Genomic DNA, 22,788 nt, shown 5'->3' with positions numbered 1-22,788 from the left:
GCCTACTTCCTGTGATTTTAGCGCCACACAGTGGTCAAAATTTACCAAATTTCTTGAGCCTCCTCCTAATTGGGTTCTGAGCCCATGTAACAAGTTTGGTTTTGATACGTGAAAGCATTACTGAGATATCCCTTCACTTCCTGTTTGCAGGGCTTCGCCAATTTTGATTGGCTGTTACGGGCTTAACGGTTTTAGGTTTGAAGACAAAAAGGGATAACTTTTTTGAGGCTTGGACTGAAGATTGTATCAAGTTTGGTGTCAATCGGACAAACTTTGTGACCTGTGAAAACTTTTAGTTTTTTTTATTAAATCCAATATGGTGGCCGAATCAATTAGGATGAACTCACAGTTTTGCTTGGGTCAGCCTAAGGACCTCCAACTACCCCACTAGTACATTTTAATTCAAAACACAACAGCAGCTACAGGCCAAAACACATTGTTCCTAATTGCAGCGCCTCCTAGAGGTCAAAGGTCACTAAAGTATTTGAACATCCTCCTGGTGGAGTCTTGAGTCTACGTACTAAGTTTGGTTATGATACATGAAATGGTTGCGGAGATATGAGCTCACTTCCTGTTTGGCGGCTTTGCCACAAATTTCGATTGGCTGTTACGGGAGAGTGGTTTTAGTTCCGAAGAAAAAAAGGGAACTAAAGAAAAGGGATAACTTTTGTGCGGCTTGGTCTGAAGATCATATGTACTAAGTTTCATTAAAATCGGACAATTTATGTGAGGCGTGAAACCTTTTAAAGGTTTTTGACAAAATCCAAAATGGCGGAAAATCCAGCATGGCGGAAAATGACGTCATAGAGTGCGTTGAACTCTGCTTGGTCCAAGGATTCCAACGATACCTCATTTTTGACAATCGGGTCAACGGGTCAAAAGTTACGTGCGTGAACGCATGTCCAACTTTGGCCTATTGGTGGCGCTAGAGCGCTCAAGGTGCCGGTATGAAACTTAGTGAAATTAATCATGAGACTGTCCCCAATCAGTGTGCCAAATTTCACAACTTTTCACCAGACGGTTCTATGGGCTGCCATTGACTTCAATGGCAGAGGAAAGATGTTGAATAAATATAGCTGCAAGCAGCAATGAGGGGGCCAAGCAGATAGGCCGGAGTAACCATGGCAACGAAATGCTGTTAGCTCAATGCTGCAATCAGACGTATGGCCATAAGCTGTCAAAGCAAGTTTCACGTCTAGCACGTCAAAAGTTACAAGGCATAATGCATTTTTGCTAATTGCAGTGACCCTAGAGATCAAAGGTCACAAAATTTCTTCGGCATTCACCTGACGATTGCTGAGATATGAGCTCACTTCCTGTTTGGCGGCTTCGCCACAAATTTCAATTGGATGTGACGGGCGAACGCTTCTATCAATTGTTACAGAAATAAATGAAGTGACAAGACATGGTCTGAAGATGGTCTGTGCCAATTTTGGTGAAGATCAGATGAAATTTGTGACGTGCGAAATTGTTGGTGTTTTTGATCAAATCAAATATGGCGGTCCTCAGTTGACCTAAGGACCTTTCACAGTATTACCACTAGTACAATTTAATTCTAAGCACAGCAGCAGCTACAGGCCAAAAGGCATGTTTGTGAATTACAGCGCCCCCTAGAGGTCAAAGGTCACCACATTTCTTGAGGGTCCTCCTGATGGGGTCATGAGTCAATGTACCAAGTTTGGTTTTGATACATGCAAGGGTTGCTGAGATATGAGCTCACTTCCTGTTTGGTGGCCTCGCCGCAAATTTTGATTGGCTTTTACGGGCGAACGGTAATACTTCCGAAGACAAAAAGTGATAATGTGTATGAGTATGTGACCCCTGATACATTTTAAGTGTTTTTGATGAAATCGAAAATGGCGGAAAATCCATCATGGCAGAAAACGACGTCATAGGGTGCGTTGAACTCGGCGTGGTCCAAGGATTCCAACAATACCTGACTTTTTTGAAAATCGGACCAACGGGTCAAAAGTTACGTGCATGAACGCACGTCCAACTTTGGCCTGTTGGTGGCGCTAGAGGGTTCGAGTTGCCGACACGAAACTTGGTGACATGAATCATGGGACCGTCCCCAATCAGTGTGCCAAATTTCCCAACTTTTTACCATACGGTTCTATGGGCTGCCATAGACTCCCATTGCATATAATAATAATAATAGGAAAACGTAGAAACACAGTGAGGTCCTCGCAGCTTCGCTGCTTGGCCCCCAATAAGAAAAGGTAGAATCACTATGGGTTGCCTCGCAGCTACGCTGCTTGGCCCCCAATAATAATAGGAAAAGGTATAAACACAATGGGTGCCTTCGCTGCTTGGCCCCCAACAATAAGTGTGCTGCTTTGCAAGCACACTTAATAAAGATATTACGAAATACTGTACATCTCATGATGAGTAGTTATTCACCATCATTTGCAAATTGGAAATGACGGTTAAAAGTGATTAGGGGAGAGGCGAGGAACGCATTATGGAGCACAGCTGAAGACGCACTATCGCGAGATATAAGCAACTCCTCTGCAGGATAAATGTTGTTTTATTCAGTCATTTGAGCAACATTAGGGTAAGTGTTGCTTTTTCCAGCCTATGTTTTTGGTGGTAACCCATTGTCAGTCGATAGTGAAAGTAACTGCATATCACTGTCTTGCCGTTGACTAACTCCTTGGTGAAGTTAGTTTCACTTTGCCAATGAGTTCAAATAATAGACGAGTGCAAATGAAAATCATGGTTTAAGAATGACTATATGGTGACATACGATCTCGCAAGCAGCCTCCTTCAAATGCGCCGTTGAATGTCAAAATACCGATGCATTTATTTGACATATCGCGCTTTGCAACAAAATGTACTATACTGTTATGACTAGGCTTCTTCTTATTCAGCTGACCACTTTTTCTGTGTTTAATTCAGCTTGAACTATTTAACGTACAAACTTCATTCAAACGTTGTAACGTAGGTCTTCTAAAGAACTAGTGTGCAATGTATGTTTCGTTTTTGTAAACGTTATTAATATCTCAAGTACAAGCTTATTTTTTCCCATAGACTTTGCATTGATCATTATGACATCATAAAGAACCAAATAAACTGAGTTGCACCTGTTCCAACTGCCAACTTTTAGTCCCCCTTTCTCTCTGTGTTTTCATTCAACAAGACTAGAAGACACCAACTTTCCCACCATCCATCCACGTTAAACCATTCATTCATCCATTAAACTATCTGTCCATCAATATTCATTAAACTATCTGTCAATATCAACTGAGCAACCAAAATAATTACCCTAGCACCCAGCATTGCAAGCCCTTTATTTGGCATAGCAACCACCATATGTACCTTATCAACACCCTAGCAACCACCTCAATTACCCTAGCAATAACCTCACTATAATCAACCACTACTATAATGTCAACCTAGCAGTCACCATAGCAACCAACATTAATACCCTTGCAACCGCTTTATTTAGCATAGCAACCACCATGTCTAACCTAGCAACCATAGCAATTACCCTTGTAACAACCTAGCAACTACTTTGATATTGTCAACCAACATGATTATTCTAGCAACCAGCATAGCAACATCTTTCTTTAGCTAAGCAGCCACCACGTCTACCCTAGCAACAACCTAACAACTGTCTCAACTACCCTAGCAACAACCTAGCGACCACTTATACTGTATTTTGTAAACCAGCATGATTACCCTAGCAACCAGCATAGCAATCACTATATTTAGCATAGCAACCACCATATTTACCCTAGCAACAAGCTGACAACCTAGCAACCACCACTATAATATTAATCTAGCAACCACCATAGCAACCAACATGATTGCCCTAGCAAACAGCATAGTAACCATTATGTTTAGCATAGCCACCATATCTACCAGCTAGCAATACAATAGCAACAATCTTAATTATCCTAGCAACAACCTAGCAACCACTACCATGTCATCATCCCAGGAACCACCATAGCAACTAACATGATTGCCTTAGCAACCACTTTATTTAGCATAGTAACTACCTTAGCAACACTCTGCAGACAGGGAGATCCAGGAGTGTTGAAAAGCCTCACCATATTGTGTCTCTTACCTTCACCTCTCTCAGAGGGACTTCCAGCAGGTGCAAGGCAGTTTTACTGAGCAATACAGAGAACTTGACGCCCTGCTGAATCACACCAAAGAACACGCCGTCACACTGTTGGAGGCGTCAAGGACAGAAAAAGCCCCTGTACGTTCTGGCCGAGGAGGGGGACAGATACAAGACGCGGGCGGGCAAACTTCTGATGGACATAGCAGATTTGAAACAAAGGGTGTCATCAGGAGCCGATTCTATGTGCATTCTGGTAAGAGTCAACAGCCCCAGCAAATATTTAAACCCAATCCTATCAATAACCAAATAGTCTATCAATATTGTGTCCTAAATTCCATATAGTAGGCTACCAAAAAAAGCTGGAGATTTGTGTCAGTTACAGTATATCATTGTACCATATTATTGGTGAAACAATGATATTATTTGTCAGGGTTTTAGGCAGGAGTACCTAAGCGCAAGACTCTTCCAGGCGGAAGTGTAGAAAAACACACTTTATTGTAGCAAACTACAATCTTAGACATTTACATTTACATTTAAAAAGTTGTTCATTTAAAATGTACTTTAAGTAAAAGTTACTTAGTCTCTTTTTTTGGGGGGGAAATCGGTTTTATCCGGTTCTAGTGGCTGCAGCCAGCAGCTAAAGTAGCCAGGCAGCTACCGCGCTACATTCTGGGGGCATGTTCGTGAGCCCCCATGTTCATGCCCCCCAGAGTGTAGCGCTGCAGCTGCCTGGCTACCTTAGCTGCTAGCTGCTGAAACGGAGATCTACAGTATGTGAAAAATCGCTGCTCCTTTGAGTATGTTTGAGCAGCAGTTGATTTTCAAAATTAGTTGTGCTCATCCTTGCTCACTTTGCAGAGAACAGTAATCCAGCACAACTGAAAAGCTGCTCACAGGCATCTGAGGCAGGCAGGCCCAGGTTGAGTTTCAGAGAGAAACTCTATTTTTAAAGGAGTTCAGCAGATCCAAGGGCCTCGGATTGTGGGAAAACTGGGACTGATTACAAGGCCCCAATGGAGGAGAAGGCCCTTGAAAAGTCTGGAGTATATCTTATTTTACCTGGATATTTTAATTTCCAAATTAAATGTCAAAATGAATGTCAGACGAAATGTTTGACTGACTAAATTTTGTATACAAAAAAATAGTGAAGACTGTATAAGGCAGGGGTGTCAAACATCAGGCCCGCCAGCAGGTTTCATACCCCAGATGTTTTTGGATGTTTAAGGTCACTCTCACTCTCCCTTGCTAAAGCGCAAAATGGTTTTGGTCCGCCTGCACAACGACTGATAAGGTATCTCATTTTGTTTACGTAGTTGAGCATCGCTAGTAGTGGACAGCTAATTGTTGTGCTGCTGGTACAATGTCTTTCTCCAAGAAAACCAAGTCGAAATACCAAAAAACAAAGGCAAAAACGAGAAAAAGAAAGATGAAAATTAAACAGATGCTAATAAACTTCTTTCCAAAGAAAGGTGAGCACACACGTTAAAACACGAAATCCCATGGTGTTAAACTGCTTGAATATAGAACTGAGGCAACCCATTGAAAGAGCGGAAAATACACTTTCCTCGGTTACACAGGTAATCTGAGGTAATCTATCTCGTGATCCACTTCCATCTTCATCTCTTTCAGAAAGACTTTGTGCCAGCTTGATTCATGCCCTATGCTACATGCTGATCATTCTAGTGGTTCCGGGCGCAATTTCCCCCCTTCCTTTCGGTTGTCGTTAGTCTTAACTTTTTTTTTTTTTTTTTTTTTTACTCAGTAACGCATGGGATTTGTGATGTAGCGAAGTACAACACTTCACTCAAAACGTAATCAAGTAAAAATAAAAGTACTAATTTGAAAAACTACTTAAAATATACAAAAAACTACTCAATACAGTAAAATGAGTAAATGTATTTCGTTACTTTCCACCTCTGATAACGGGCAACAGGTGTGAGCAGAAACGGAGGGAAACTAACGAGACAAGAAGTGCAAACCATATAAGGAGATAGGTGGGGACAAAGACAGATGACAGACAGTTACAGTAAACACAGAGCACAAGTGGAAACAGCAAAAGCAGACAAACACAGGGCAAAGTACAAAATGGCCACCAGGGTGGCACAAAGTCAATCAGTCGCTGCAGGATTATTATTAAATTGTCTTACTTACTTCATTTGTTTTTATTTCATTCTTTTTTACCTTGCAGCACGAAATTCAGGCACATCAAAGCAGGTATGTACAATTTTTTTATCCAGTTTGCATGAAAATATTACAATTAAGTTAATTGGACCCCTTTTAACTCATTGAGTGCCAAAAATGTAATATTACGTTTTTCCTTCCCATGCGTTGAGTGCCAAAAACGTAATATTACTTTATTATTGCTTTTTTTTTTAATTACGAAACTAGACACTCTAACACACCTTATATGTGATTTTGGGAACTCTGTGATGAATGGAAATGATATATATGACGATCGAAAATTCATGAAAACGCACAATCTGAACATTTTATCTGGACATTTTATCATTCGGTTGCCGCTTTGGGTCGAATCAGTGACGCATGCACGTCAGGTCAAAACCAGGCCATTTTCTTGGGTCTATCACTAGGTGGCAGTCTCGCCAGGTCTCGCTGATCACTTCCCGGAAAGTTTACAGGCAACACTTCATATTTCATGAAAGACGATATATCTCCATTTCTAGAAAAAAAACAGCGATTTTGATGAAAACTAGCCACTGTTTAGCTTGGGATTTCTCAGGAACAGAGGCGTGTAGAAATACACGGTTTGCACCCACTGAGAGCTTTTCTCACCTTTTAAACGAGCCATTGTATGTGTTCATAGCTATAACACAGAATATGCTGTGGCTGTACAAAAATCATCAACAATGGTCTAGATTGCTGGCACTCTAGGACAAAGCTTTCGAAAACAGCTTGGCATTCAATGAGTTAAGAACTATTTTCTTTATATTTCTCCATATTTCAGTATCAACTTTATTGATGAATTCTACAAGACGGTCAGCCAAAACAGCAAGATTGACAAATCAAGGTTGGAGGCCCTGGAGAAATCCATCAAGCACATTGTTGAAAAACTCGTTGAAATCTTCCCTCAACCATGGCAATGTAAGAAGCAAATTCACTACATGTCTGTAGTACTGGAAACTTGTATTGTAATACTGGTGGTTCATGCTGTACAAAAACATAGCTCATCTCTCTCTGTCAGTTTATGAGGACATCACTTTTAATCCTGACAAAACAGACGAAAGCCTGATGCTATCTGATGACTTTACACAAATATGCATCAGTCCCCGCCAGTTCTCATCCAAAGAAACCCCGTTCTATGTCCTGGCCAAGCAGTCCTGGAAGAAGGGGCAACACTACTGGGAGGTGGACGTGGGGCACTGCCGCACCTGGGCAGTGTGACCAGCATATCATGTCATGCTGGGGCTCCAGACCACTCTTACCAATGTACGAAAGACAATCGTAGCAAAGAACCTTTCGGGAAATGAGTGAAAATGTTAAGATAGCGCTAAGGTAGAGGTTACGGACTACGTAGCGTTAAGAATGCTTCGGGAAACCAGCCCCTTACCTTTCCTATGATATTAGATGCTAGTTAAACAATAAACAATTCAGGAGAAAATTAATGTTGAATTTACATGAAATGTAATCATATTTACATTCTGCACAGAGCGCTGCGTCCATGTCCACACTCATTATTGTTGGTGGAATATCTCACAAACTCTTCACTCAACATATCACAAGAAACGACAGACTTTTCCGAATATGAGGGCATAAAGCATTCCTCTGCACAACAAGACATTCCTGAGTAATCTGATACAACATTGGGCTGGAATTCTAATGTAATAGCACTCCAAAATAATAAACTCCCTTTCCATATCAAAGAATCAAAGGTTAGTCATAGCATGCACAGATCCACTGTGCTTTTGGCTACATGACATTTGCACATATGCAAGCACAGCTTAGCCTACGTCAGGTTACAAATGCACTTTTCAGTTTGCATTCTATTAGTAGGATAGTTTTGTATATTCACAGTTGAGTTTGCACATTTTGACAGCAGGGGGTGTTTAAAAAAGTCAAAGTCAAAGTCTGCTTTATTGTCAACTTCTCCACATGTACCAGACACACAGAAGAATCGAAGAATTGTTTCTCTCTATCCCTCTCTAAAGAGAGAGAAGCTTACCTCTTACCTCTAAGTTAAGAGGGGGTCCTGAATTAAATCAAATAAAATAGTATCAAAATTCTTGACTTATTATATCGAAACAATAATTTTGACACATACAAAATAAATATCTATAAAAATTAAAATCTGCAGAATACAGAAAAGTGCATAGGTTGAACGTAGCAGAGGATTCGACAATGTAATAAGATAAAATCTTAATCTCACCATGTCACCGAATCAGGGGGAGCAATGAGCTTGTTTCCCCGCAATAAGATGGTCATATCACGGGGTGATATGAGACGGCAACACCCGAAGTGCATTCCTAAAGTGTGTGCCTTAACAGATGGCATCATATTCAATTGGTAGTCCGATTTTCTGCATAATACCATTTTTTCCGTGAGGCCTGGTCGCAATTGTCCCGCAACATTTTATTATTTTTCCCTTGCGGTCCAGTAGCTGGAAAGTAGCAACGTTGAGCTCCCCCACACATTGAGCCCAGCCCTGATCTGCACGCTGCAGCCAGGGGCTTCTGAGGGGAGTGAGTTCCAGAGTTTGGGTGCAGGAAAATGTCTTTGCTCCCATTGTGGTGATCCTGATGTTTGCTACTGCCAATAATCCAGCTGTAGATGAACGTAGTGAGTGGGAGGAAGTCTGTAGGAGTTCTGTGATATATGGAGGGCAGAGGTTATGCACATTCACTATTTAAACAATAGTAATAAATGGCCATTTTTATTTATCTGTGTTTGCATTTCTTATCTCATGTTGGTCTATGTTTTAAGTATGTGGTTCATGTCTTCAAAAAATATAGGCCATAGGCTATTCATAGGCTGTTTACTCTTTCTTGCACTATTGCAAAATGCACTTTAGTGTCCTTAGACCCTATAGCCTTAAAGCGTAACTTTCACCAAAATGTATCATAGTTGTACCCAAGTCAAACTTTTGTTTAAAAGCATAATTACGTCCGAAGTGCCACTTTTAAGCTTGTCCGTCCAAAACCTTTCTTTTTAGTAAACTATGTGTACACGAACAATGTTCTCAATGCTCGATTTCATGTGTAGAGACACTGATGATACTTTGATCAAAGTTTCAAGTTCTTCACGTTGTGTCAAGCCTTAGTGTTTTAAAAATAGCGATTTTGACGCGATCATGAGTGGAGAGAATTTGCGCAGCTCGGACTAGGCCTACGGTCATTCTCATTGCGACTCCCACACTGCCTCTACGTTCCCCCCTGTCCTATGAGCACTTCGACCTCGTCTAACATACCCAGTGGCATTAGACAAAGGCTCCACCACGTTACTGTCGCCGCGATTGCGGAGAAGCACACGGTCAGAAGACAGAAGCTAGGGGATGACGTATGACATGTCTGCCATCTAGTGGAGTGGAGGTCGAACGAAATATGACACACTATTTGACTAAATCGGCCGTTTTATTCAGTACCGCATCTTGTCAAGTAAACTCGACCGTGGCGCCTAGAGGGTTAAGAGCAGTGCACGCGCGTTCACGCTACGAGCATGTTCGGGAAGCAATCAGAAAAACCAAACGAACGATCGTAAGATGAATCGCAGAAAACCTTCGTAAGAGCGTGTCTCCATCGTTATCGGGAAACTGGGCCCTGGTAGCAAATGTAATTTGCTGGTGCTAGGGTGCGTTTAGATTTCTAGGCTAGTGTTAACCACATAATGTTGCAAAACATATTGTTATTTAAACATATTGTTTTAATTTAATGGAATGTGTAATTCAAAATTAAATATATATCAATAAACAATATGAAGTGAAATATTATCTCATGGGGCACTATCTATAGCAAACCTCATAGAACCATTCATGTGTGTGACATTATCTGAATTGTTTTGAACAAGGGACACTGTTACACAAACTGAAACATTCATCTCAAGAGCCTTCACTAAAAAGTGGCCTGAATAGGTCTACAATTGTTTCACTCATCTTTGGTTGACTCTTTTCATGACCATATTGGGCATCAGTGTTTAAAAATATAATTTTCTCTGTCACTTTGGTGCCATTCTTGAACCATCATTAATATTTGCACAACAGCAAGTGCATTTCTGGTCTGGAAAAATGCCCCAAAAGTAAAAAAGGGTTTTTCCTACAGATGCCTTTTCCCTCTCTTTAGGGAGTGTCATTTGGAGATCTTGCTCTTCTAGTTTTGTAGCCATTTCATCTCCTCGTGTGGTGATCTGGCTTTCTAGTTTTCAATCACGAGTCTCTGTGTTATTTACGGCCACATTATCAAATAAAGGAAACAGATAAAGATCTAGATGAGCTACTGCAGAAAGTGAAACAATGAGAAAGTAGAGCAGTGGAAGAGTTATCCAGACCTGGAAAATATCCAAACCAAAATTGATACTTCTATTGAAAATATGTTTTTCTGGGTGTGTACTAGAGGGGGAGGAAGGAAGCTCAATATTGTTTTTTGTTAAAACTCAACCAGCATCCATGAGCTCATGAGCACACTCAGGAAGGTTATGTGTTTAAAAAGCCTTCCATCTCACATGGCTATTCACAATATTTCTTTTCTAACTATTTGACAAACTAGCTATTCAACTATCCTGCTTGCTTACGAGACTCAGTTGTGAATTTAAAATTAAGTTTGATGGTCATGCAAATTCTGGGAGTTTCCCGGGAGAAATAACAAAACGGGAGGGTGCCGGAAAATGACCTTGAAATACGGGAGAAACCCGGGAAAAACGGGAGTGTTGGCAGGTATGCACATGCCTATACATTTTCATGAGGGTTATGTTTAAAAACCTTAACATCTCAACATCATGGCTATTCTTGTAAAACATGACTAGGAGTTTCAGCATTACTGGCTTCAGAGCATGACAAAAGTCCATTCAGCGTTATGGAATTCTGACATTATATTGCCTTTGTGTCCATCTGTAGGTATTCCATGAAACTGATGTATTGCTGGGGTGTGTATTAATGTCTTTTGATTCGCTGCCAGTAAGTTGGAAGTTATTCAGTGGGAGGATTTTTTTTACTGTGGGTGTGACTTGGGTCATAATAATAAGTCGCTGCAACAATTCCAACAGCACACATGAGCCCAGCTCCCTGACTGCCTGCTCTCTGTCCTCCAGCCCAGGTGCTCTCTGCCTGCATACTGTAGATATGAGTTCTCTCTCTAGCGGCTCTCGGCGACCCTCGTCTGTGTCCGGTTTTTCGGTCACCTCATTTAAGCCCACAGGCTGCAGTCATGGGAAAGATGCGGTGGTGTTCTGTGACACCTGCTCCATGCCTCTGTGTGAGGAATGCTTGACTAATGTGGAACATCGCAGCCACAAGTTTAAGACCATGGAAGAAGTATGCAAAGACAAACTAGTGAGTACTGATTTGTTTGATTTGAATTGGTTTATTATTATATGTGTCGCCTATACTCAGTTCAGCACTATTATGAAGGACATGTCCACTAGTTTGTTTTAGGCCATAGTCATTAACACTGCTTTTGCAGGAGAAGATTGCTGTGCAACTTGAAGATTGTAAAGGCAGGAGCCAGAGTCAATTTCAGGAATTGGTGGAAAGTCAAGTAATACAGCTTGAAGTAAGTGAATCCTTCTTTTAAGAAGAAATGCTCTAATTCATATTTGTACCTGCTTTTTAAACATTAACTTCTGAAAAACCTAAAAAAAGACCCAGGAGTGTTGAAAAGCCTCACCATATTGTGTCTCTTACCTTGACCTCTCTCAGAGGGACTTCCAGCAGGTGCAAGACAGTTTTACCGAGCAATACAGAGAACTTGACGACCTGCTGAATCACACCAAAGAACACGCCGTCACACTGTTGGAGGCCCAGCGGCAAGGACAGAAAAAGCCCCTTTATGTGCTGGCCGAGGAGGGGGACAGATACAAGATGCGGGCGGACAAGCTTCAGACGGACATAGCAGATTTGAGACAAAGGGTGTCGTCAGGAGCCGATTCTATGTGCATTCTGGTAAGAGTCAACAGCCCCAGCAAAAATTTAAACCCAAAATATTACTATCAATAATAAAAAAATATATCAATAGATGTTATTGTGTCTTGAATTCCATATAGTAGGCTACAAAAACAGCTGGAGATTTGTGTCATTTATGTCATTGTACAATATTATAGGTGAAACAATGACTAACTTGATGATATTATAAAATTCTATGTTGTACTCACTTTTGTTATTTCATTCTTATTAACCTTGCAACAGGAAATCCAGGCACATCAAATGAGGTTTGTATTTTTTTTGTTTATCCAGTAAATATAAAAATATTACCAACAAGTCAAGTGGACACCTTTTAAGATGAAACTATTTTAATTTACTCCATATTTGTCGATATTTCAGTATTGACCTTATTGATGAATTCTACAAGAAGGTCACCCGAATCAGCAAGTTTGACAAATCAAGGTTGGAGGCCCTGGAGAAATCCATCCAGCATATCGTTGAAAAAATCGTTGAAATCTTCCCTCGACCATGGGAATGTAAGAAGCACAATTACACACAGTACAGCCCAGCATGCCATGTAGTCATGTCTATAGTAATAGACTGTAATACTTGTATCTCTCTCTCTCTCTCTCTCTGTGTTAGTTTATGAGGACATCACCTTTAACCCTAATCCTGACAAAGCAAACGATAACCTGATGATATCTGATGACCATACGCAAGTCCTCCTTAGTCCCCACCGCTCATCACCTAGAGTCCCCTACCAGACTAGAGAAACCCCGTTCTATGTCCTGGCCAAGCAGTCCTGGAAGAAGGGGCAACACTACTGGGAGGTGGACGTGGGGCACTGCCGCACCTGGGCAGTTGGAGTTGTGGAGCTGGCCAATGGCAGCCGGCCGCCATCACAGGCTGCGCTAATGCGCCTGGGACGCAACAAGAGGTCGTGGATGCTGGAGTCGGAGGACGGGGAGCTGACCGCGCTGCACAACGACAACCTGAGCATGGTGAAGCAACCTGAACAGGAAGTGACACGCCTCGGGGTCTACCTGGACATGACCAAGAACAACGGCCGGCTGAGCTTCTACGATGTGAGCGGCGGCGCGGTCCTGCACACGTTCCGACTGCGCGTCAAGAAGAGCGTGTTCCCTGCCTTCAGTCTGACCAGAGTGGACGGTCAGCTCCAGAGTCTGGTGCTCTGCAATCTGGGCCTCAAGCCTGAGAACGAGACTGAGAATGAGACTGAGTCAGAGGACTCGGGGGTCGACACAAGCTCGAGGCGGAGCTCTGCCACGCTAGGTGCAGATTCCTCTGACGTATCGGGGTACTCTTCAGATTACCAAAGTCCGAGGAGCTCCTTGACCACCTCCCTGTAATCTAGATCTGGATCCATAGACTGAATGTGGTAGGCTGCTTACATATTTCATATTCAGGCTGGAGTTTGAAGCACACAATGAATATTGCTTATCAATGTTTGACTTCTCACAAAGCACTTATTTCTTGCACAAGTTAAGGTTGTTTTGGATAAACATTTAACGATGGTGAAAGGCCATTTATATTTATTTGTGTTTGCATTTCTTATCCTATTCTTATATTTTTTTTTTTTTTATCTATGTGGTTCATGTCTTCAAAAAATACAGGCTATTCAAATGCTGTTTACTTCTTCTTGCACTATTGCAAAATGCACTTTGATGTCCTTGGACCCTATAACTTTGACTGGACATATAACGACAGGAGTCAAGATTTTGTAAAACATATTGTTATTTAAACATATTGTTATGTATGTAATTGAATGTGTAATTCAAAATAAAATATTTATCAAAAAAAGAAATGTTGATTATTATATCATGGGGCACTAGCTATACCAAACCTACGACGGAGTATTAGGGCCACACATGAAGAAAAAAATATTTTTTGCCATGAGATTAAAGTCGCCATGTCGACATTAAACTCGACATTTCGAGAACAAAGTTGAAATATCATGTTGACTTTAATCTCCACGTGTCGACATTAAACTCAACATTTTGAGAATAAAGTTAGTTTGGAGAGAGAACGACCGCTCGGGACGATTGAAAGGGAGGACGAATGAAACATTGCAGTTTTCTTCGAGTGCAACAATGATTAGACATAGGCCTACATCATGTGGACAAAACATAGAACATTAACCTCCGTTACTCAGCCAAATACTTTCCTGTTATCACGGAGTTAAAGGCGATAAATGCGATGTCAAAAGTAAACGTCATTAGTGGTTTATTTATATATTGTAGACCTATTATGAAAGGCACAATCAGTCAGGATTTCGTTTTATTTAATTCACACTCCACACGCCAATCCAGTTGGGGCAGCATGTAGGAAAACAATGATGTCACAATGATTTGCTAGTGGTAGAAACGACAAAACGCACATTGCCCATGTCTCCTCCCCTCCTCCCTCCCCCGTCTCCGTTTTCGCTACTGTCTATCAGAGAATGTCTCTGTCTATGGTCGCTGCCTAGAAAAAAAACCTCCTAAATCCGGAAAATGTCTTCTTCAAGCGGCTCACCCTTACCCGATCACTACATATAACAGTTTTTTATTAACGTTTTGCTTTTCACACTGGTATTGTTGGTAATGAGACATTTGAGAAATAAATACAAATTTGCTAGCGGCATTTGGCAAGCGAGTCTTAGCAAAGGCTAGGCCTAGCCTGCGTGTAGTAGCGATTGTATGGATGGATAAAACTGAAAATAGTAATAAGCCGTAAGGTATTTTTTTTTCGGGTGGAGACTGACGACGAAGATTACATCCCCCCCTGCATCGAGTCAGACAAGAGTGGGCAAACGTAAGGGCCAGGCAAAAAAGAAAAGGCCTGGGTGTCTAGTGTCAGTCCCAGACCTGGAGAGAACAGTACAGGGACGGCTCGAGCTGTCAGAGCAGCCAGAGAGCGCACTGACCAGCAGAGGCGTTTGGAGAACAGTCACCGTTAGAGTCTGGCAGCAACACAGGTGTTCTTGCAACGTAGCCAGTAACTAAAATGCTCCATGTAGTCAGTGGTTACAGCCAATCGTTCTGTTTACTATTAGAGGTCATTATTACCATTTATTACACGGCTCTTTATAATGCTGTAGAATGCTCCATTCACTCCGATGGGACTTCCCAACGTCCTACGGTCTGATCATTTTAATACCGGACCGTTGCTAAGTATAATCAGAATGTCAAGGAAAGTGAAACTCGGCAGGCCACGGCCAGCGCTGCATCACTGTCGGGAGATATGCCACGATAATGACCGCCTTACAGAACGTTATTCCTTACACAATCATCCTCTACAACTAACAATAAAACTTTCTAAGAGCACAGTGGCTACATTTCATGTAACATAAAGAATACCTGAATTATGACTAAAATGGTATGTTCATCTTTTCCTTTGCACCTTTAGGCTATGAGTTCATATTTAAAACTATGGGCACAAACGTCAAGAGCCAAAGCTACCACTTGAAATTACATTAGTTTAAACAACTCTTTAACAACAAATAGATTCTAAGAAGTCAGGAACTGGAGAGAAAAGCATGATGTTAGTATACCAATCTTGATCAAAGAACACTTTCAGGCACAACCAATGTTTCACCAATCCTGGTTCTTGGTATTTATTATAAAACTACAAGACAGGAATAAACTTTACATCTACCAAGAGCAGCAACATGAATAGAAATGTAACTTTTGGACTATATGAGGCAGGAGGGAAGCAGCTGGGCACATGGATAGTCCTTAGCAGTCTTCAACAGCAAGAAGTTGGGCTAACGAGTCAGGCTTCATGTTGATGAGCCACAGGAAATGAAGAGGTGATCTGATCCTGTGAAAACAGATACAAACACACACATGGGTATATTGTGATAAAGACATGTTTGAAGAGCTTCAAAGGAAAATGGTGATGCTATTTTGCAACAGGCCCGACACAATCTAAGCAACTTATAACGTTACCGGAGATAGAGGATGGTATTCTAACGTATCTGAAAGTTATCCTAATCGCGTAGAGCTAGCATTAGTTGTAATTTTAGTATCTTATGCTGCCAACATCATTCGTTAGCGAGACCACAAGCCAGTGAACATTCACCAATATCAAAATGTATTTATTGCATATTGGAACATTACACTCTATGTATTGTGGACACAAAACTTGGTCACGTACAAATAATAGTATTTGGCAAACTGCTTAGCATATGCAGCAAGGACGCTATCGCTAGGTTGGTAACGTTAGCAATGGCGGTAGAACAAAGTCAATTTACGGCGATCTACAGCTGACAAACATTACCTAGTGGCTCGAGAGCTAATTCTACAATATCTCCTTTGCTTAATCAAAATTATGAATTATGTTTAACAGATGTTTACTTACCAGTCAAGAAGAAATGTCGCAAGTTCCCTAGATTAACGTGTATTTGCTTGCTTCCCATCTGATATTCTTTTCGCCTCAGATCGAGTTTTTTTTTAGCTGGAGGCGATGGAGGTCTCTTCGGTTCTTCCTAGAACTTTTGCCCATTCTCGCAGTACACTTTACTGTAGAACTTGAACTCCGTGGGGAGGGAGGAGCAGGAGGGGGTGGGAGCAGAGCGTGCGTAATTCCGTTGTCTCTTTCTCGACTGCTCTGGGCTGCACTGAAGACGGTTTGGCCGGTATGTTACTCCCTGTCGCCACCTCAGACATAAACTGGTATTGCAAGACTGGAATCGGGCTAGTCGGTTAGCACGCTAATTCTGGAGGAGATCTCTGCAATGCTATGCATATTCTTCGATTAGAAAATGTCAGTAGTGTTATTTCTTCACATTCCATTGATATGTATAGTTGATTTTTGAATGCATTACACTTCAAAAGTTCACAAAAAAGACACATTGTGCCTTTAAAGAGTTTTTTTTATCTAAAGGTTCAACTTCATGCTTATGCACTAGACTAGGTATACTAAGTGCTCTCCCCAATCCCAGACTTTCACATTGCATGTTTGTTTGTAATGGATGCAAAACAGCCTATTGCTGAATGTCTATGGAGGGGCGAATGAAGCTGTCCTCCCGACCATAGGCAACCCCATGTATTCTAAGTAAATGCACACATATTCACTCATGGGATCAAAATAGTATAGGCCTATATACTTCTATATACTCCTATCGCAGGTGAGACATGGAAAAGCAGTTTTAGAAAAATGAGTTTTGCCGTGTTAACCTATGGAGAGTGATGGCCTGTGGGTCATGAAGGGCAGTTATTTGGATGTGCGGTGGCCTTACCCACGTAAAACAAGAGTGAAACAACATTTTGTAGCCTACTATAGAAACATTATATCATTGGAAACATGTATTATTCTAGCTATATAATAGTGCATGGTATAACCGCGTGATACAGCGCTTCACGATGACGGCAATGAGTTAACAGAAGACGCAATCTATCTAAATATCTGCAATCTATCTGATATAACACCTATTTGAAGTAGGCCTATTATTCATGTCACATATTGTGTGTTAGTGTAGGCTACATAGCTTAAACTGTAGGCTATGTTTAAACTGTATTTCGAGTTTAATGCCGGTATGTCAACTTTAATATCGACACGTCGAGATTAAAGTAGATATGATATTTCAACTTTATTCTCGAAATGTCGAGTTAAATGTCGACATGTCGACTTTAAAGTCAACATGTCGAGTTTAATCTCGCCATGGCAAAAATATATTTTTTTCTTTATGTGTGGCCCTAATACTCCGTCGTACAAACCTCACAGAACTCATTCATGTGCGTGACATTATCTGAATTGTTCTGATCAAGGGACACTGTTACACAAACTGAAACATTAATCTCAGGCTCCTGCAGCAAAGTGCTTTCACTAAAATAGTCAACTGAATAGATCTACAATTGTTTCCTTTCTTTAAGGTATCATGTAAAACAAAATCAAAGTAAGTGCTCTAGTTAGTGCTCTAGTAATTGTTCTAGTGTTCTAGTAAGTGCTCTAGTAATTGTTCTAGTGTTCTAGTAAGTGCTCTAGTAAGTGTTCTTGTAAGTGGTCTAGTAAGTGCTCTAGTGTTCTAGTATGTGCTTTAGTGTTCTAGTAAGTGTTCTTGTAAGTGGTCTAGTAAGTGCTCTAGTGTTCTAGTATGTGCTTTAGTGTTCTAGTAAGTGCTCTAGTAAGTGCTCTAGTAAGTTTTCTAGTAAGTGCTCTAGTAAGTGTTCTAGTAAGTTCTAGTAAGTGCTCTAGTAAGTGCTCTAGTGTTCTAGTAAGTGCTCTAGTAAGAGTTCTAGTAAGTGCTCTAGTAAGTGTTCTAGTGTTCTAGTAAGTTTTCTAGTGCTCTAGTAAGTGTTCTAGTAAGTGCTCTAGTAAGTTTTCTAGTTTCTAGTAAGTGTTCTAGTAAGTGCTCTAGTAAGTGCTATAGTAAGTGTTCTAGTTTCTATTAAGTTTTCTAGTAAGTGCTATAGTGTTCTAGTAAGTGCTTTAGTGTTCTAGTAAGTGCTCTAGTAAGTGTTCTAGTAAGTGCTCTAGTAAGTGTTCTAGTAAGTGGTCTAGTAAGTGCTCTAGTGTTCTAGTAAGTGCTTTAGTGTTCTAGTAAGTACTCTAGTAAGTGCTCTAGTAAGTTTTCTAGTAAGTGCTTTAGTGTTCTAGTAAGTGCTCTAGTAAGTTTTCTAGTAAGTGTTCTAGTAAGTACTCTAGTAAGTGCTCTACTAAGTGTTCTAGTAAGTACTCTAGTAAGTGTTCTAGTAAGTGCTCTAGTAAGTGCTCTAGTAAGTGTTCTAGTAAGTGCTCTAGTAAGTGTTCTAGTAAGTGCTCTATAAGGATAAACAAAAATGTGGCCACTCATCTTGGTTTGACTCTGTTTCATGACCATGTTATTTACGGCCACATTATCAACTAGATCTAGATAAGGTACTGCAGAAAGTGAGACAATGAGGAAGTAGAGCAAATACACAAGGATGATGTCATATTAAATTATGAAGTATGAAAAACATGTTTAGTCTGAGTAATAGTTCATGATGAGTGGGGCTTTATTAAAAATACATTGTTTTGCTTAATGTTTGCATTATTGTGAAATTAATTTGTGCATAAGCAACAATTGCATAACCATACTTGGCATTTAACTAAATTGGTTACACTTTACTTGACAGTATCAAGTTTTACCTCCTAGGCAGCAGCTTAGCCACATAACACTGATTCCCTGGCAGGTGTAATAGAAAGAAACAAAATTCCAGTGGATATTTCATGTCTTCTCAAAGACTGGCAGCTGATAAGAGTGATGTTTTTTGCCAAAAAAATAATAAAGCCAAAACACGTCCGTGGAATTTAAGGATTTTAACCGCATGCTGTGAAGTTACATGCAGGTCTTTTACGGAGGAAACTAAAATAAAACTCTAGTCACAAATTTTGATCGTGTTGGTATAAATATATGTTGAAGTATGTGATTCCTACAGTGTAAAAAAATATACTAACATCTTAGAAACGTTGTAAAATTATTGAAATAGAAGTATTAACAATAATGTATAAACATATTTTAGATATAGGCTTATTTATAATGTATAAACATATTTTAGATATAGGCTTATTTACTATGAACAAACCATTTATAACTGTGTGAACAAATGCTTTACTGATGATACATTATGTATGAACAATAAATTACTAATGATGAACAAACCATTAACTAATAAGTAACAAAGAATTGTGTGTAGTTATTATAAAGTGTTACCCACTTCTGTTATTAAGTGAGATTCGTTTTTTGTCATAACAAGTTAGGGTTAGGATTAGGGTTCATGTGTATTGACAGGGTCATGTCACTCTTATGTCGATACTGTCAAGTAAAGTGTTACCACTAAATTTAACCATTTTTGTCAAACACCATAACAATACCAAATCTTCAAACTATACACTAATTGTCACCCTTCAATTAAATTAAAACACCACACACACATACATGCATACATACACACAAATATACAGTAACTTCTTTTTCAAAAATTGTTTATTTGGTTTCTGTCCAACTACATTTGGTCATGGTTGTTTTATTCGCAATAACAAGTGATTTGGAGAATTTTGTTTCAAATTTTGCATTTTGTGTGAGCAGTTGGATTTGTGTGTAGAGTTTTGCCAAATAGACATAGAGCTTTGATAATGTATGTAAGAAGCCAATGATGCTGCAGTCAATAACACGCTACCACAGCACAGCTAACACACTGGTAGACAGACTAAATGTACAGAGAGAGAGGAGTGTGTGAAAGTGTGTGTGTGTCATATTGTCATAGAGGAGTGTGTGTGTGAACAGAGGGAGGTGTGTGTGTGTGTGAGATTGGGGGGGGGCAGGTTCCTTGTGTTAGCACTTGAACCTGGTGAACAGTAACAACACACACTGATCTACAGATGAAATATCATATTTCATAAGCTTTTGAACACTGGGAAGTACTGTAACTTAACACACACTGATCTACAGATCTACAGAAAATATCATATTTTACCAGGATACAGGGGGCATTAGAGTGCAAATAGATTTAACAAGGAAATGGAATCATGTTGTGCTATCCACATTGCTCTAGCTTAAACAATGGTGATGTCATAATAAGTATTGTTTTTATTGCTGTTACTGCTTGCTAAAGGTCTACATGCCAAATTAATGTGAAACACACTGTACATTTGGCATAGCTATGTACATATCTGCAAGCACATGAATAATAAAACATAAATTCAATCCAGCCCAGCATGAGCAGTAGGGGCTGTTGCTACGGTATCCATGTTTAGTGGCACAGAGGCACGTTCTGTAGAGCACATTCATAAGACTGTCCGTAGAGCTGTAACTGAAAGGGCAGTTGATTTATACAATTACGGCATAACACTGAACAACAATGAGAACAATGAGTCACCGACATGCTCCTTAGCACAGATAAGCTCAAGTCAAGCTACTGACATGCTCCTTAGCACAGATAAGGTCAAGTCAAGCTACTGACATGCTCCTTAGCACAGATAAGGTCAAGTCAAGCTACTGACATGCTCCTTAGCACAGATAAGGTCAAGTCGAATCAAGCATGTGCTGTGTGTCGATCTGTCAATAAGCTTGTTGGATGTGTGTGTGTGTGTGTGTGTGTAACTCTATACTGTGTTGCCATCCCCAGCCTGTTCTCTGGAGTTAAGAGGCTTGTCACTACATACTCATTAGGCTGTCAAAACACAACGGAGTAAACTTGTAACCCGATCCTTTGTAGAACTTGTTCTGAAATTCCACCCTAAAAAACATAAAAGACAACATGACATTACATTGATATATTAATGCATTGTTGATGAGCTGTGTAATTCTAATCTCTTCCCTAAGTGATATATTAGGACATGTCTTACTTAGGTACTCTGGTTATGTATTGTGCAATATATGACAATATAGATATTGTAGAGTACTGGCGTATAGAGCACAGTACAAAACATTGGAACAGTGGAATTTGGTAAGGTATGGAATGAATGTAGGAACTAAATAGGCCCCTATGAGCGGGAATCAGCCTGTCTGACTTCATGGTGCTTTATAGCACAAACCCTGGGGCCTAAACGGGATGCCAAGGTAGATCAAGGTGTCCTGTCCTTAACGGATGTGCAGCTACAATATTTATAGTCTCATCGGTTCACATAGCTGTACAGGCGGTCACGTTGTCGGGATGCCATTCTCTTGAGATAGTACAACACGGCGATAGAGACTTTCACTGTGTGAGACCTTTCTTATGGAGACTTTCACTGTGTGAAAAAGTCTGCTTTATTGTCAATTTCTTCACATGCCAAGACATACAAAGAGATAGAAAGTGAGACCCTAACTCAAAACCTAACCCTAACTGTGTGAAACCCTAACTCAAAACCTAACCCTAACTGTATGTGACCCTAACCCTAACCCTCACTGTGTGAGACCCTAACCCACACATTTGTGATGGTGTCATGTTATAGTTATGACACTGTCATGTCACTCTTATGTATACCTTCAAGTAAAGTGTTACCGCATTTTCCCTTAATGATGTCATGTTGGTCTTGTGAGTCTTTTGGGTTTTCGGGGCACCATTGTGAGAGGTTCAAGCCTCTTTAGTGTTGGAGTCAGAGTTACATGTGAAGCATATCTTGTCCAGCAGCCTTCAGGCCTGATTTATCAATTAGTTCGTCTTACCAGTGAAGTCTGAGTGCATGCAGGAATGCAGACAGGCCCTCCATGACCAGCAGAACGGCCACTGTGAGGGCGGCGAATGCGGCAAAGATCAGCGCCACCAGCACAGAGCCCAGGCCGGACGTGTTGCCCAGAGCCACGTGGAGCACCATCTTCCACAGGACCTCCGAGAGCTCTAGAGGAAGAACACACACATGACACACTCCTATAAACACACCGCACACTCCTATAAACACACACCGCTCAAATAAAAAGATGGAAAACGTAGCTTCCGGTCCTCCTTAGTTCTGGCAATCATTATAACACTCTTTTTGATGTCATATTGTCCTCCATAGTTTGAGCAGACTCTAAGCAGTTGCTGGTAGGCCATCACTATATGGAGACATAACAATTAAATCATCTACATACATCAGATGATTACAGTTTTTCACAACTGTTGACACACATTTTCAAAACGCTGTGTCTATTTTTCAAAACTACACACAAAACCCACTATTGCTCACACAAAATGCCTCAAATCTTCATCAA

At 40.5% G+C, this 22,788-nt stretch overlaps 2 protein-coding genes across 2 annotated transcripts in view; one reads left to right on the top strand and one right to left on the bottom strand.

Annotated features, from left to right (window-relative positions):
- The first annotated feature begins 9,958 nt into the window (after positions 1 to 9,958).
- LOC125309073 (tripartite motif-containing protein 14-like) lies at positions 9,959 to 13,964 on the top strand. The gene is made up of 6 exons (XM_048265736.1): positions 9,959 to 11,561; positions 11,692 to 11,781; positions 11,928 to 12,170; positions 12,414 to 12,436; positions 12,549 to 12,685; positions 12,792 to 13,964. The coding sequence occupies exons 1-6, from the start codon at positions 11,166 to 11,168 to the stop codon at positions 13,517 to 13,519; spliced, it is 1,617 nt and encodes a 538-aa protein (XP_048121693.1). The 5' UTR covers positions 9,959 to 11,165; the 3' UTR covers positions 13,520 to 13,964.
- Positions 13,965 to 21,135: 7,171 nt separating this feature from the next.
- Positions 21,136 to 22,788, bottom strand: part of si:ch73-173p19.2 (V-type proton ATPase 116 kDa subunit a 1) — a 36,309-nt gene continuing 34,656 nt past the window's right edge. Inside the window, exons 17-18 of the mRNA XM_048266936.1 lie at positions 22,264 to 22,435; positions 21,136 to 21,352 (exon numbers count right to left, since the gene is read on the bottom strand). Coding sequence (XP_048122893.1) covers positions 21,271 to 21,352; positions 22,264 to 22,435 — 254 coding nt within the window. The 3' untranslated portion in view covers positions 21,136 to 21,270. The remainder of the gene's footprint in view (positions 21,353 to 22,263; positions 22,436 to 22,788) is intronic.

Source organism: Alosa alosa, chromosome 16, assembly GCF_017589495.1.
Source record: "Alosa alosa isolate M-15738 ecotype Scorff River chromosome 16, AALO_Geno_1.1, whole genome shotgun sequence".
In the NCBI taxonomy this organism is placed as follows: Eukaryota; Metazoa; Chordata; class Actinopteri; order Clupeiformes; family Clupeidae; genus Alosa; species Alosa alosa.
Note: the sequence above shows the minus strand (reverse complement) of the source record. Positions and strands in the feature narration are given on the sequence as shown.